We start from the raw sequence: 14,553 nt of genomic DNA, 5'->3' as shown, positions 1-14,553 counted from the left end.
ACAGAGGACATTAACATTATAACCTCCTCATAATACAGAATGAGCAAACTAGACCCATCATTACAGGTAAATGTTTGTGGTGAGAGAACCCCTTATCACTTATCCATGGAGTAGGCAATACCTCCCACAGCCACACTGATAAATCATGCATCATCTGTGAAATTCACAAGGTGGCACTTAAGGAGTTGACTCCGTGGTCTCCAGCAAGGGCTCCAGAGGCAGACCCAGGTATGCTACTAACCACCCCACTAGAGTAACCAGTAAGATGAGCTCCGGAAGGCATGCTGTATGTGTATATATGGGATGTCCCTCTTCTGAAAATGATGCAGGATATAGACCACAAGCCCTCCTTCAATGCTGGGACCTGCATAGGAAGTAATGGTTTGGGGGCTAGTCATAGCAGGAACATTAACAGTAGGATTTAATGCTAGAGCAATAATTACTCTTAATGTGCTGTGTAGTCAGATGATGTATTTTATAGAATATTGTTTTTTTTGCAAGTTTATTTGTAGTTTGTACTAATTCCTTATTATTTTGCTTGTAGAAAGTAAAAAGCATTAACTCTGTTTTGTGGTTTAGGAACCAACTTATATAAAAAGATATATCCCTCTCTTTTTTTTTTTTATTACCAGACGCACCACTAGTCCCCTTTAGCGAATGCAGCAGCGGTGCGCTTCTGTGCCTACTGCTCCATTAACTGTCTATAGAGATAGCCAACAGCAAGGGATGCGCTCGGCTTCTCTCTTCAGTCCAATAGAAGTCAATAGGGTGGTGATCATGTATGCGCACCGCTGAAAATACTCTGCAATGCTTCACTAAATTCTGCATTATAGTTTACAACTGCATTCACAAGTCTCCAGAGGATATAGCAATTGAAAGGAATAACATTTTTTTAAAAATCACTGCCAGCAGCTCACATACCTACCACGTTTTGAGCCCGTGCCAGTGTGATTCAATTTTGCAGTGCAGGTCAACCAGCCGGGCTAAATCGCATGCAGCGTCATCAATAGTTTGTAAGATTGCATGATGCACCACACGTTGGTCTAGCACCCTTTGTATGCCTTATCTATGTGCAAGAATATGAAGCAGCCATTCCATACGTGGTAGGTATGTGAGTGCTAGTTTATCAGTAGATTGCATTCTGGGAGATGTGGTTCTATACCTGCTCTTGTATTTTGAAAGCAGAATATTAATATGGTGGTGCCCAATACAATAGCTCTAATCCAATTTATCCTGCACAGACAGCTGCGCAGCACTGAAATGGATGCAGTAGCAGCACAGATCTACCAATCAGAAGCCATTTCTCTGCCTGACGATTATTTAGAAGCAGGTGTAGACTGATGATAGAGGCATGTAGAAGTATTTTATTGGTTCACTGCTTCTTAAAGGGGTTGTCTCGCGAAAGCAAGTGGGGTTATACACTTCTGTATGGCCATATTAATGCACTTTGTAATATACATCATGCATTAAATATGAGCCATACAGAAGTTATTCACTTACCTGCTCCGTTGCTGTCGTCCCCGTTGCCATGGCTCCGTCTAATTTCGCTGGCTTCTTGCTTTTTTAGACGCACTTGCGCTGTGTGGTCTTCTGCCTGGTGAATGGGGACGCTCGTGACAGAGAGCTGCTCACCGCGTCATCGTGGCTCCGCCCCGTCACGTGTGCCGATTCCAGCCAATCAGGAGCCAAGGAAGGAGAAGAAAATCCATGGTGCACCATGGGAGAAGACCCGCGGTGCACCGTGGGAGAAGACCAGCGGCGCCATCTTTAAAAGAATAGAAGAAGCTGCAGAACGCTGATGCAGGTAAGTGCAATGTGCTTTTTAAAAACTAACCTATGCTTTCTTTTTAACAGGGCAGAATGCGGGGGTAAGTGAAAAAATTTTTTTTTCGCTTTCGCCGCGAGACAACCCCTTTAAGTTAAAAAATAAGTGACAGTAAGGTTCAGTTTGTTGCTTTTAATGAGCAAACAATTCACAATAACTACATTACATGTGCTTCAAACGTCTAGTCACAGGAAGTGTGATCTGACTGCTGGTGCTCAGTTTGTTCATTATTGTGTCTGCTGTGTACTCCAGGAGGTCACAAATCACTTTATGATGCCATGGGTTACTCTGGGAGTAATCCAAGAGTGTAATACGAATATACCTTAGTAACATTGCCTTCTTAACGGTCATATGCCTGTGCTACAGTTGTGTTTACAGAGGTGGAAGAATAGCCCATGTAACATTATGCTTTATGTATATACTAGACTTGAAATACAGTATCTTTGCATCAACAGCATTCACTACTAAAGGCTTCGAGACAAAGAAGGTATCAGAATCCAGACTCCATAGCTCATTGACAGACCTTACCTGACTTCAGTAGGAGTGGTCTGAGAGTAGGGATTTGCAGAACAAGCAAGAATCTTCACAATGGATCCTGGATGATAGGTTTCAAGGATATGAACTGCTGTAGGATAAACGGGCTCCTCAAATGCGAGCTCTACGTATTCCTGACTAAAGAAGCTTGGCGGCGTTCTCTTGAAAGGAAGTGCAGAGCAGCCACTTTGTTGCCACCAATTTCCATACGTCCGAAACACAGCTGTCTGCGTGAAATCCCCGGAACTTGGATACACATTAGGAGCACCTGCTAAATTCCACATGGTGTAAGACATGCTGTTTTCACTTCCATAGTGGGAACTGAAATCCAAAACTTCTTTGGCATACTGAACAACTTCCGTGGACATTGGCAAAGCACGGCTGTTTGATTCAATTGCTCTGCGACTGTTAATCATTTCTCCCCTACTAGCTAACCGGGCACGGCGCCGAAGGCAAATGTAGTAAAACATGCTCAGGACTGTTAGCATGGGAAACCAAGAAGGCATGAAGCTCAAAAAAATGAGACCAATGAATTGTGTGGCCTAGCTTGTTTCTTGTAGTAACTGATAGATGACCTGGTAAACACATCCCTGGAGAACACAAAAGAGAGAAAAAAATGAGTTTGGACTGAAACCTTAAATGGTCACTTCTAATACCACATGCAGTCATGAAACGTGAAATTAATTACAACCTTAACAGCAATTAAAGGGGTTGTGCTAAGATGCAGCGCCGGCCCCTATGGAAAGCAACGGGAGAACTCTGCGATCCTCTGCCGCGAGGATGAAGGGATTGCGCACTGTGATACGAGGTTATTTTAACATGAAAACGCCTTGTATCCACTGGGCTTTCACATGGTGGAAAGTGCGATATCAGGTCATGAGTCACTGCCCAGTATTGCCCTCTACCATGTGAAGCTAGCCTTAAGGTTCCTTTTACACTGCAAGCTCGTTATGGGCACGATTCCTAATCATCTAAATACTATCTAATTTGTCCAAGCCACACTGTGCTTTGTATTCTGTCGTCATAGGTTTTTACAGAATGAACAGAAGTAAAAAGTGGTTTCATGCATAGCATTTTTAGGGGAGAAAAAGCGTTTTTACAGCAAAATCCACTGCAACCTAGGGTTATGAAATGCATGCGCTGTTTGCGCAATTGTTCTTAGGCCTCATGCACACAGGGCAAATTGAGCAGCGGATTCTGCGCTCTTCCACAGGTGCTTGTCTTTTTCTGGCTCAGTGAGATTGCTGTTGTGTCTTATGATAACATCATTGGACTTTATAGAATATGAGAGGTGTAGGTTAAAAAAAATATATATATATACACCATATATACTCGAATATTAGCCGACCGAGTATAAGCCGAGTCAGTAAGTTTTACCACACAACTGTTAAAACTTATTGACTCGAGTATAAGCCTAGCTATACTCGAATATATACACTAGTTAAAGAAAAAAAAAACAATACTCACCTCCCAGCCGGCATCTGTCTCCCCTGCGCGATGGTCTTCCTGGCGGTGGGCAAGCTGCTTCAGACTTCTCCCCGCTGTCATCTCCCTGCTCGGTTTTGAATTCCCCCGACGTCAGCGCTGTGTAAGTAAGCACTGTGATTGGATCTAGCGCCAGCCAATCACAGTCGGTGCTCGATAAACCAATCGCAGCCATTCAGTGATGTCATCCACTGAATGGCTGTAAATGATCGAGAACTAGCTGTGATTGCCTGGCGCTGGATCCAATCACAGCGCTTACCGTGGGGGAATTCAAAGCTGAGCGGGGAGAATTCTCAAGCAGCTTCCCACACTGCCGGAGAGACCATCACGCCGGGGACAGACGCAGGCTGGGAGGCGAGTATTGTGGGTTTCTTTTTGTTTGTTTTTTTTAACCTCACTCGAGTATAAGCCGAGGGGGGCTTTTTCAGCATAAAAGAAAAATGCGCTGAAAAACTAGGCTTATACTTGAGTATATATGGTATATTACTTAAGATCATTTTTTTCCAACTAAATCAGTCTGCAATCACTAATTGGGGAGGTCACAGCCATAAAATGGATATCTACACTACTGCCTGCCCCATAAACCACAAATGTAGTCCAGTATTAAGGATCAGACAATCACCAACATGCACAGACTAGAAACAGTTATGCTTTGTACAGTCATCACAAATGCTCAGGACTGCAATGATAATTACTGGTCTTTTTGATCACGTATTAGACTTCGTTCACATCAGTTTCGCGCCACCGTCATAAATTTCTGTGAAAATCCATGACGAAGTAGAGCTGCATGCAGCACAACTTATCCGTGAAAACTTCGGAGTGCATAACACATGGAATATTATAGTCAATGGGTTCTGCTCAGCGCCCCTCGGGTCCAGTATGTGCCGGATTTGGCACTTCCACTTTTGCCATTGTTCATCTCCTAGAACACAACCCAGTCCTGCAAGTGTGAACAAGCGCTTACATCAATGGTCCCCAACGAGTGACTCCGGAGCCACATGTGACTAGCGACACTTGCTGTGTGGCTCGTCGTGGAGTCCTGAGTTATCACCATCTGTACGGCACATGCAACACTGCCATATTCATCAAATATTTTTACAATTTGATTCACGGCATTTAAGACAGAGCTACCCATCTACCTTGATGGCGATATATGTCGCGTTGGTCAATACTGCTACATAGCATTGTAATTAAAGTGAATGTAGTCTCCTTGCAACTTGTAATTTATTGTAACCCAACAATCACAAGAAATCTACCAGGTTTGGATTTCCTGCGATTTTCAGGTCATGGCAACTTGCAAGCCACAACGCAACTGCATTCACTTACACCAGGGTGTAATGTAACATGGCCACAATGCCATCTGTGGACCTGCAATGGGTCATGAGTAAGGCCGACTTCACACGGGCAATGAAATTGTGCAAGATTTGTGTGTTGCGAGATGCACAAATATGAACTCACATACATGAGTGATGTTTTCCTGCATAGAACCATGTTGCTATGCGTGAAACAAATCACGGCATGTCCTATCTTGCGTGCTCTCACATTGCACCACCCATTCTTTTCAATAAGGCTGTCGGCAGCATCGCACCACATGCTACGTGCACGCGATACAAGGTCTCCCATTGAAACCAATGGCAGAAACTCCACTGTCAGCCGTGGCAGAGAATTCCCTGCATCCCCGAATAGGTGCAAGGTGGTTTGGCATGAAAATGCCTCGCATCAATGGGGATCTCAGATGGATGGCGAGGACGAGTACTGGTGCATTAGGTCTCCACCAGAATTCCAGGTGGAGACATGGGTTGGCTGGGTGGAGGTAGAGGGAACACCCACAGTTTGTGATTGGCTGGCAGATACACACCTTCACCAAGCTGGCGAAAACAGCTCAGTGGAGACATGTAAAGCCTTCAAAGAAGTAGGAAGCTCCCTCTGTTATGTACTCGGCGGGTTGTCATGGCAACAGGACGCACGATATAGGCGTCCTGTTGCCATTCAGGAGCTCCTGGGATGAATCGGCAGCCAGCGGCTATCAACAGGGGTTAATCGGCCACAACAGGGAGCTGCTTTTTGGTTGCTTGATAATTAGACAGCAGCAGAGATAAACTGCATGTATCAAAATCTAAGCCGACATAAGGGGGCGCTGGACGCATTCTAGACCGACTCTCCACTTCTGCAGAGTCTCTAGGACACTGATGGCAAACCTTTTAGAGACCGAGTGCCCAAACTGCAACCCAAAACCCACTTTTTTACCGCAAAGGGCCAACACGTCAGGGGGCGTGCGGGGCTTATCACGATGTTTGATTTTACCTCTGTCATTATAAAAAGGGCAGGGCTGTTTCAAAATAGACTGTGTGCAGAAATACTGCAGAATTTGCCCCGGAAATTTCCGCTGAGGACTTTCTGTAGCATTTTTTGCCACATGTAAACATACCCCAGAAGTACTAGTGACTCCCCACAGTGACACCAGCAGTAATAGTGACCCCCCCCACACAGTGACCTCCCACGGTGACCTCAGCAGTAATAGGGACTCCCACAGTGGTTTCAGCTGTAAGAGTGTCCCCCTCAGTAGTAATAGTGACCCCCCCCCCCCCCCGACGGTGGCCCCAGCAGTAATAGTGACACCCCCCCCCACGGTGGCCCCAACAGTAATAGTGACACCCCCCCCCCCCACGGTGGCCCCAGCAGTAATAGTGACGCCCCCCCCCACAGCAGCCCCCAGTAGGAATAGTGACACCCCCACAGCGGCCCCCAGTAGGACTAGTGACCCCCCCCCCCCCACGGCGGCCCCCAGTAGGACTAGTGACACCCCCCCACGCCGGCCCCCAGTAGGACTAGTGACCCCCCCCCCACGGCGGCCCCCAGTAGGACTAGTGACCCCCCCCCCCCCACGGCGGCCCCCAGTAGGACTAGTGACCCCCCCCCCCACGGCGGCCCCCAGTAGGAAAAGAGATCCTTCTGAGTCCCATAAACTTACCTCCTCCTCGAAGCGCTGTGGCTTGTCTGCACAGCGCTGATCCCAGGTGCACACTGTGACGTCAGTGTGCTGCGAGACGCCTCCTCCCCCTGCTCTTGCAGAACCATGCAGGAGATGTCAGGGGAGGGGGAGGAGGATCCCGGGTGCACACTGACGTCACAGTGTGCACCGGAATCAGCGCCGCTGAGTGGATACCTGCAGGGGAACCACAGCCCATGCCAGTATTTACTAACGATGTGAGCGGCCGACGGCGCATGCCAGCAGGGAGATTCGCCATCACTGCTCTAGGATATAAATCCTTGTTCCTCGTGATCACCAGTGTACAAGCTGATGTACTACAGATCAAGGACACGGAGACACTGACGGTATTATTGTATCTTGATGCCACCAGGACGTCCTGGTGGAGACAAGAGTGACAGCCCGGTGATGCCCCCTGTACCTGATTGGCTGCAGAGAAGAATCCCCTGCAAGACCTAGCAGCCCACTAAGATTGATTCAAATGTCCTGGCTCCCGTCCCGGGCGTGATTGAAGGTCCTCGGTGCTGCCGTTTGTCTGGCAAGCTCCCCGTCCCTTCACAGTGCTTCCCCATGCTTTTGTTTCTGGTCGGCGCTTTGATGTTTGTAGACATCATCACTACCAGCTCCCGGGGCCTCTCCCAGCCTCCACGCTGCTTCTTCCCCAGCTGCTGTTTATGGTCGGCGCTTAGATGATAATAATAATAATCTTTATTTGTATAGCGCCAACTTATTCCGCAGCGCTTTCTGGCATGGATAAATGCAAAACAAAGATCTTTGTATAGATCCTCATTACCGGCTCCCGCCCCCTCTGCCAGCCTCACTGCTGCTGCTTATTCCCCGGCTGCTGTTTCTGGTCAGCGCTTACATGTGTGTATACATCATGACTACCGACTCCCGGACCCTCTCCCTGCCGCTTCTTCCCCGGCAGATGTACCGTTCCACCTGCAGTCCTTCTAAGTGCCCTGCTGTTGGCGTTCTTGCTGCTCATGCAAGGCAGCACATAAAGCCAGTGGTCGGCAGAGATGTGCGTGCTTATAGCATCGCCGCGGCAGAAGGCAGCAGACAGACCCACCGGTCCCCCCATGTGAGCTCTGCTGGTGGGGCGCGCACACCCCTCCGACCTGCAGAATGGGGCAGGATAGTATTGGAATTAGCGGCGGCAACCTGTATGCTATTACTGTAGCTTGCTGCGCAGCTTCCAGGACCTTGCGGAATTCAACCAATCCGTAGCTAGGGGTGTGACAGGGGCATTCCTGCATGCAAGCCCTGTCAAACTCCTAGCTCCAGGCGGCATCAAGATACAATAATACCACTACCACATTGGTGAGCTATCCTCAGGATTGGTGGGTATTGCAGTCCATAAGACAGATGAGGAGGACATCGCAGGTATGAGAAGCCGATGTGGCGCTCACTCAACTGCCGCTGCATTCAGGTGATAGGAGTGGGTGCGGAGCGGTAGACGCCTCTAATCAGATATTGATCACCAATCATGAGAACGGGTCATCAGTATCAGCGTTCTGGAAAGCCCCTTGAAGCATCTTTATTAATGTGCAGATTTCATAAGTATTTACAGGTTCCAAACCCACATGTTGTTAGTCGCAGCCAGAAGATCCCCGCAGTCTGCAGGAGTACAAGCACTGCCACTGTCCTCCTGGGGGCCTGCTGGGGCCCCTGAAGAGTGCATCACACAAAAGCTGATGAGGCGCCGATAACAGGACCCTTATCACACTGGGCACGACACCCACGTGATGACCTTGCTGATGGCATCTCCTCGTTACCACCGCCCTACTGGGGGCGCCCGCAGAAAGATACCCCCACGTGACAAGCAGAGCCGCCCGTATGAAGCCAAACTATTCCTCTATGCGACTCCACGGCTCGGGAAGCTGAGCGGACGCGCAGGCACTGCCTATTCACGTTACCTTCCAGCTGCACCGAGCCAGCCGGTACAGAGCTGCTGAGTAACTGCACAGGACACCGGCTACCGGAAGCAGTCTGAGCACCAACCCTGCAAAACATTGCCGGGTCCGCCTACCGCCCCCACCACAGCCAACCGCAGCGCTTGTAGCCCGGCACCTGGACTAATACGGGGCTTGCCACAGCCGTGACTATATCCCAAGCAGAAGGATGTCATTGGCTGCTCCTGACAGCACGTGACGGCAGTGTGGGCGTGGCAGCTGTGAGATCTGGGCTGCGCGCGGCGGCCGGTGTTACTGACAGTGTAGGTGTTGTGGCATGAGAGCCCTCCCCTCTGTGCGGAGTCAGAGGGTTCCCCACCCCTGTTCTATGCTTTATGGTGGTCGACCAGTGTCCGTGAGGGAGTAATGTATAAGGGCAGTTAGGAGGGCTCATGTGTGATGCTACTAGAAAGAGTAGGTCCCCACTGACACCGCCTGTATGTGAGAGGGTGTGGGGGCCGCAGCTTTATGCATCCCTCACAGCCACCACAGTGCATGCTGGAAGTTCTTAACACAAACAACAATTAGGAGGGCTCCAGGGTTACATTGTAACCAGTCCCACCACAGCCTTTGCCATAAGCTGAAGACTGCAGTTGGGGCCCCTTAAAAAGTCACCTTTAGGCCTCATTCTCACGGGCGGCAGTCACACAATTTTGTCGCATTGCTACAAATCGCATGTATGTGAAGCCATGCTTTCCTATGGGTTACTTCACACATGCGATGTTTTGTGGCATGCGACAACCTGCCACACAAATCTTGTGGGTCCGGCGATATGTCCGCGACATGCAAGGTTTTGTAGCTCATATTTCCCTATGGAGCCTTCCTCTCTGTTGCATCGCATGAAAACTTGCTTTTTGTGCGGTGTGATGCAACTTTGACAGTAGGAAACCCTACTGTCAAAGCCATAACCTAAGCCCTGGCTGTAGGGGGAAAAAAAGTATACATCACCCGGAAGCGCTGTCTGGCTCTGCTGCATCTTGTCCCCGACACTATTCTTCATCTCTACTGGCTGGGAAATGAAAGATCCCTGCCTCCTGGAAGCGCTGCTTCTGATTGGCTGACACTTAGCCAATCAGCCAGCGCTCGATGAATCAATCCAAGCCATTCGTCGAGCACTGGTTCTGATTGGCTAAACGTCAGCCAATCACAGACAGCGTTTCCAGGAGGTGGGGATTTTTCAATCCCCGGCCAGAAGAGATGAAGAAGACCAGGGAGAAGCTGCAGCGGAGCCCCGGACAGCGCTTCTAGGTGAAGTATACCTAATTCTGCAGTTAGGGCTTGTTTTCAGGGTAGGTCTTATATTTCAAGCCTCCCCCACCCCTGAAAATCATCGCATGTGGTGCTACAAAGTCGCATGATTTTGTAGCGCTACAAAATCGCAGTATTGCTGTGAGAAGATGCAGTGATATCGCACGGACCAGCGATGCGATATCACTGCGATTTTCTCTTGCGGCGATGCCGTGTCGCCCGTGTGCAGGAGGCCTTATTGATATGTAATAAAATATATTAGCATAGCAATGAACTAAAAAGATCAGAGTCTCAATGTAGTGTGAGTGAATGTTATACATTAGACAAAAGCGGATTCGCATTGCGGAATCAGGAGTGGGCGTCCGCCGTTCTGCAGCGAAAACTGCCCATAACATGCTATTAAAAAACGTATTTTCCTGCATACAAGTGGAAATCGATTGCGATTTTCCTCTTGTGGAGGAAAAATCGCAGCATGATCTATTTTTAAGCAGATTCCGCACGGACGCCTTCCATTGAAGTCTATGGAAGCAGTCTGGCCTGCGGCCCTTCTGTAATTAGCATTGGTAAAAAAAATATATACATATACTGTGTGCGTCCAACGGCTTGCCGTGTGGGCTATCTGCAGTACAGAAAAGACAGGTACGCACAGTGCCAGCTGGGCACAGGGTCGGATTCTGCTGAGGGCTCCCGCACATAGAATCTGACCCGGCTCTGTGCAGCCAGCCTAAGAGAAACAATATCCTGCCTTGCTGATTGAGCACAAATATCAGGGTCACAACTGTAACAATTGCTGCAGCTGGTGCGCACTACTATGCAGCAGTACACTGCTATGTGCTAAAGATTTGGCAAGTGATTGGATTCCTGCATGGACTGCCAGCATGTGTAATCAATCCTGCCAGTGACATAAGCGTAGCAGAATAGATTGCTAAAAGACCAGCTCCCCCAGCATATTTCACCAGAACTCTGGTGTTATCAGGGGTATAGGAGCTTATGGCAAAGGCTCTGGTGGGATTGGTTACATGCAGTGAATTGTGACTGGCCTACAGGAGGCGCTCACCTGTCAGGATGTGAGGATAATTCCGCACTGACCTCTGATAATGTGTGAATGGGGCTCTTGGAAAGATCCAAATATCTAAATGCTGGTTGTCGAAAAGACCAGCAAGAGGAATGAACACTTTCTCTCTCCCTGCAGACATGTGCAGATCTGCGGCACATCAACAGCAGAAATATGAGAGTCAACAGCGGGTGTCTGCTGCAGATACTCTATGCAATACAGGTAAAACTTGAGGGCTATTTACACAAGACGTGCAAATGTATAAAAATAGTTCACTATTTACTTTTACTCAGCATAATAATAATAATCTTTATTTGTATAGCGCCAACATATTCCGCAGCGCTTACATAGACAGGGGGGAATACAGAAGGACAAAAGTACAAAAATTACAGAACCACGGTTACATGGTAATCAGTTGATGGAAACAGTAGGGGTGCGGGTCCTGCTCCAACGAGCTTACATACTACAAGTAATGGGGTGATACAGAAGGTAAAGGGCTGGAGATGTGCACGGTATGGCGAGGTGGAGTGTGAGGGATGCTAAAAACATTGCAAGCTTGACATTGGGTTTAAACGCTCTCCACATAGCACTTCACATAGAATGTGAAGCACTGAGTGTGAAGCCCGTGATCCAGCAATGAAGTCTGCTTGTATAAATGCTTTGCATGAGCGCTAATGACGTTCGTGGTAACATCAGCGGTCGTGCAGTCATTTAGATGGCTGTCGTCCCGTCTAAATGGGACATTTGTCTATACTGTGTGAACAGTCCTTGCCAATCACAGCCCGCGCTCGATAAACCAATCACAGTCATTCTGTGATGTCATTCACTGAAAGGCTGTGAATGATAAAGCGCAGGCTGTGATTGGCTGGTGGTCGATCCAATCACAGGGCTTAGTTACACAGCGCTGATGGCGGGGTAATTCAAAACCGAGCCAGGGAAATTACAGTGGGGAGAAGTCTGAAGCAGCTTGCCGCACAGATGTCGGCTGAGAGGTGGGTACTGCGTTTTAGTTATTTTGTTGTTTTTTGGGGTTTTTTTACCTCACGTGAGTATAAGCTGAGGGGGGCTTTTTCAGCACATTTTTTTCTGCTAAAAAACTCGGCTTATACTCGACTATATACAGTATGTATTTGTTTTCCACACAGACTATCAGTCTATGAAAAACATAGCTTGTCTGAATTGCCCCATTGATTCTAAAGGGTCCAAGTTCTGTCTGAGTTTACTCACAAGCTCAAACTGAAAAATGCATGTCAAAAACGTGTGGCCATCAAAGGATGTCTAGGAAGCCAAAGATTATGTCAGCACTGGGCAGAATTTACTGCGCAGTGTCCACAACGGATATTCCACAGCACAGAATCTGCATCAAATTGCTCACAATTTGGTGTGGATTTTGCCGCGGATTCTGGTTCAGAATTTACTTCCTCTTTTGAAGCCGTCGAATGCTCTTCACAAATCCACTGCACTTAGTTGACACACTGAAGATTTAAATCCTGCACCGATTTTGGATGGAATTTCCGCAGCATGTAAATGAGATTTAGAAAATCTCATGCACATACTGCTACTGTAAATGCTGCAGACATTCCGTGCAGACGGTCCACACAGAAATCCACAGGGAATCTGCCCTGTGTGGACGCACCCTAAAGTATGTCCTAATACTTCTCCACTACGGACCAATATCTGACTCTCCATTTTTGAAGCACCATAACTTTTATATTTTTGCATCAATACGGCCGCATAAGGGCTTGTTTTTTATGTCGCAAACTGTAGTTTTTATTGATGTCATATTTGTTTACATAAGACTATATTGTAAAACTTTTATTACCCCTTTCCAATCCACTGTCTGACGTCTAAAGACATTATGATTTAAGGCTGTACAGCTCCGATGGTGAAAGACGTCTGTTGGGGTTCTCTTACTGTATATTACCAGCCACTCTGGGGTCACAGCCTATCCAACGTGTCACCTCATGCAGTACTGGCTTTAGCCAGCAGATAGCGCGGTTTTATAACGGCTGAAAAAGAGTAAGCCCCCTAGGAAAACCAGGATACAAATTGGATTTGAAAAGGTTAATTTTTTTTATGATCACAGGGAGAGAAAACACATCAATTCTGCCATAGATTTCGTGTTGTTTTTTTTTACAGCGTTAATCATGCAGCATAAATAACACAATACATTTTTTCTGCGGATACCAAAATTCTTATATTTTTTTAGGTTTTTCCACTTTTCCACAATAAAAACCCTTTTTTTGAATTTTTTTTTTCTAAATCGCTGCATTCAAAGTCCTATAACTTTTTTTATTTTTTTTCATTGATGGAGCTCTGTGAGGGATTATTTTTTGCGAGATGAGCTGTAGTTTTTATTGGTAAAGTTTTGGGGTACATGCGGCTTTTTTGATCACTTTTATTGCGTTCTTTTGGAGGCGAAATGAAAAAAAAAAAAGTATTTTGCCTGAGTTTTTTTAGGTGTTTTTTTTACACTTTTTGGCGTGCAGGATAAAAAGTGTGTTCAATATATTGTGCGAGTCGTTACGGATACAACAATAACAAATATGTGGGATTTTAATTTTTTTAAAAAAGGGGTTTTTTTGCATCTTTTTTTTTACATTATTTTTTATCTTTTTTTAACACTTTTTATGTATGACTTGTACAATAGCACCTATGGTCGCTCCCTGGACGTACAGCTATCCCCAGTGGTGGGAAGGGGTTAAACATACTCCTTTTTCCTTTTGTGTTCTAACAGGCATTTTTATATATATATATATATTGGAATAGTAGAAAGCCCATCCCAGGATGGTGACTGCAATCTATATTGTTAGCAGAAATATGCTCTTAGATATACCGTGGGTGCCATATTAGACTTGGTTGGTACGAGCTCGCAGAAGCCAACGAATACCATGCAGTAGAGTGTGAAAACCAAGACATCTGCTTTACTTGTGGCAGGAAATCCTACTTCTCTTGTGCAGCAAAATCTAACAAATTTTCAATTCACCTATCCTTGCACAGACAAGCAGGCACTCTACACTATGCAAACAGCGGTCACGCTTATTCATTCACACACGGACTGATAAATTTATCATGTGAAGTAGAAACTGGGATTATAGTTACTGTACATAGAACTGTCACAGCGAACAAAACTCATACAGGTAAGAAAAACTCTTAGCACGGTTTGTCATGTTTTGTCCAGTATCGGTCAACCGATGACAATCCCCAATCCCCAATTCCCACTTCCTATATTCACCATTTCAGTTAGCAACTATTATCCCTAACCCATTCTTTCTGTTCACTCCTAAACCTTTTCCATCTTTCAATATTCAAACATCCATTTACCACATCTCAACCTTTCTTTTTTTAACTAGCTGTCTAACTGTTTTACAAACAAGCTCTCTCCCCCCCCCCTCCCCTCTGCAACCCCCACTCACCCCCGGCGCCCCCCGAATCTTTTTGCCCGAGTAGTCAGTTACTCGAA

The 14,553-nt window shown here is 46.8% G+C and overlaps 1 protein-coding gene across 1 annotated transcript in view; it reads right to left on the bottom strand.

Moving 5' to 3' along the window:
• FBXL4 (F-box and leucine rich repeat protein 4) overlaps positions 1 to 8,868 on the bottom strand; it is a 67,612-nt gene extending 58,744 nt beyond the window's left edge. Inside the window, exons 1-2 of the mRNA XM_066608157.1 lie at positions 8,753 to 8,868; positions 2,354 to 2,949 (exon numbers count right to left, since the gene is read on the bottom strand). Coding sequence (XP_066464254.1) covers positions 2,354 to 2,865 — 512 coding nt within the window. The 5' untranslated portion in view covers positions 2,866 to 2,949; positions 8,753 to 8,868. The remainder of the gene's footprint in view (positions 1 to 2,353; positions 2,950 to 8,752) is intronic.
• Between the last annotated feature and the right edge of the window lie 5,685 nt (positions 8,869 to 14,553).

The sequence above is a fragment of the Eleutherodactylus coqui genome, chromosome 1 (assembly GCF_035609145.1).
Source record: "Eleutherodactylus coqui strain aEleCoq1 chromosome 1, aEleCoq1.hap1, whole genome shotgun sequence".
Taxonomy (NCBI): Eukaryota; Metazoa; Chordata; class Amphibia; order Anura; family Eleutherodactylidae; genus Eleutherodactylus; species Eleutherodactylus coqui.
The sequence above is the reverse complement of the archived record's forward strand: the minus strand, read 5'-3'. Positions and strand labels throughout refer to the sequence as shown.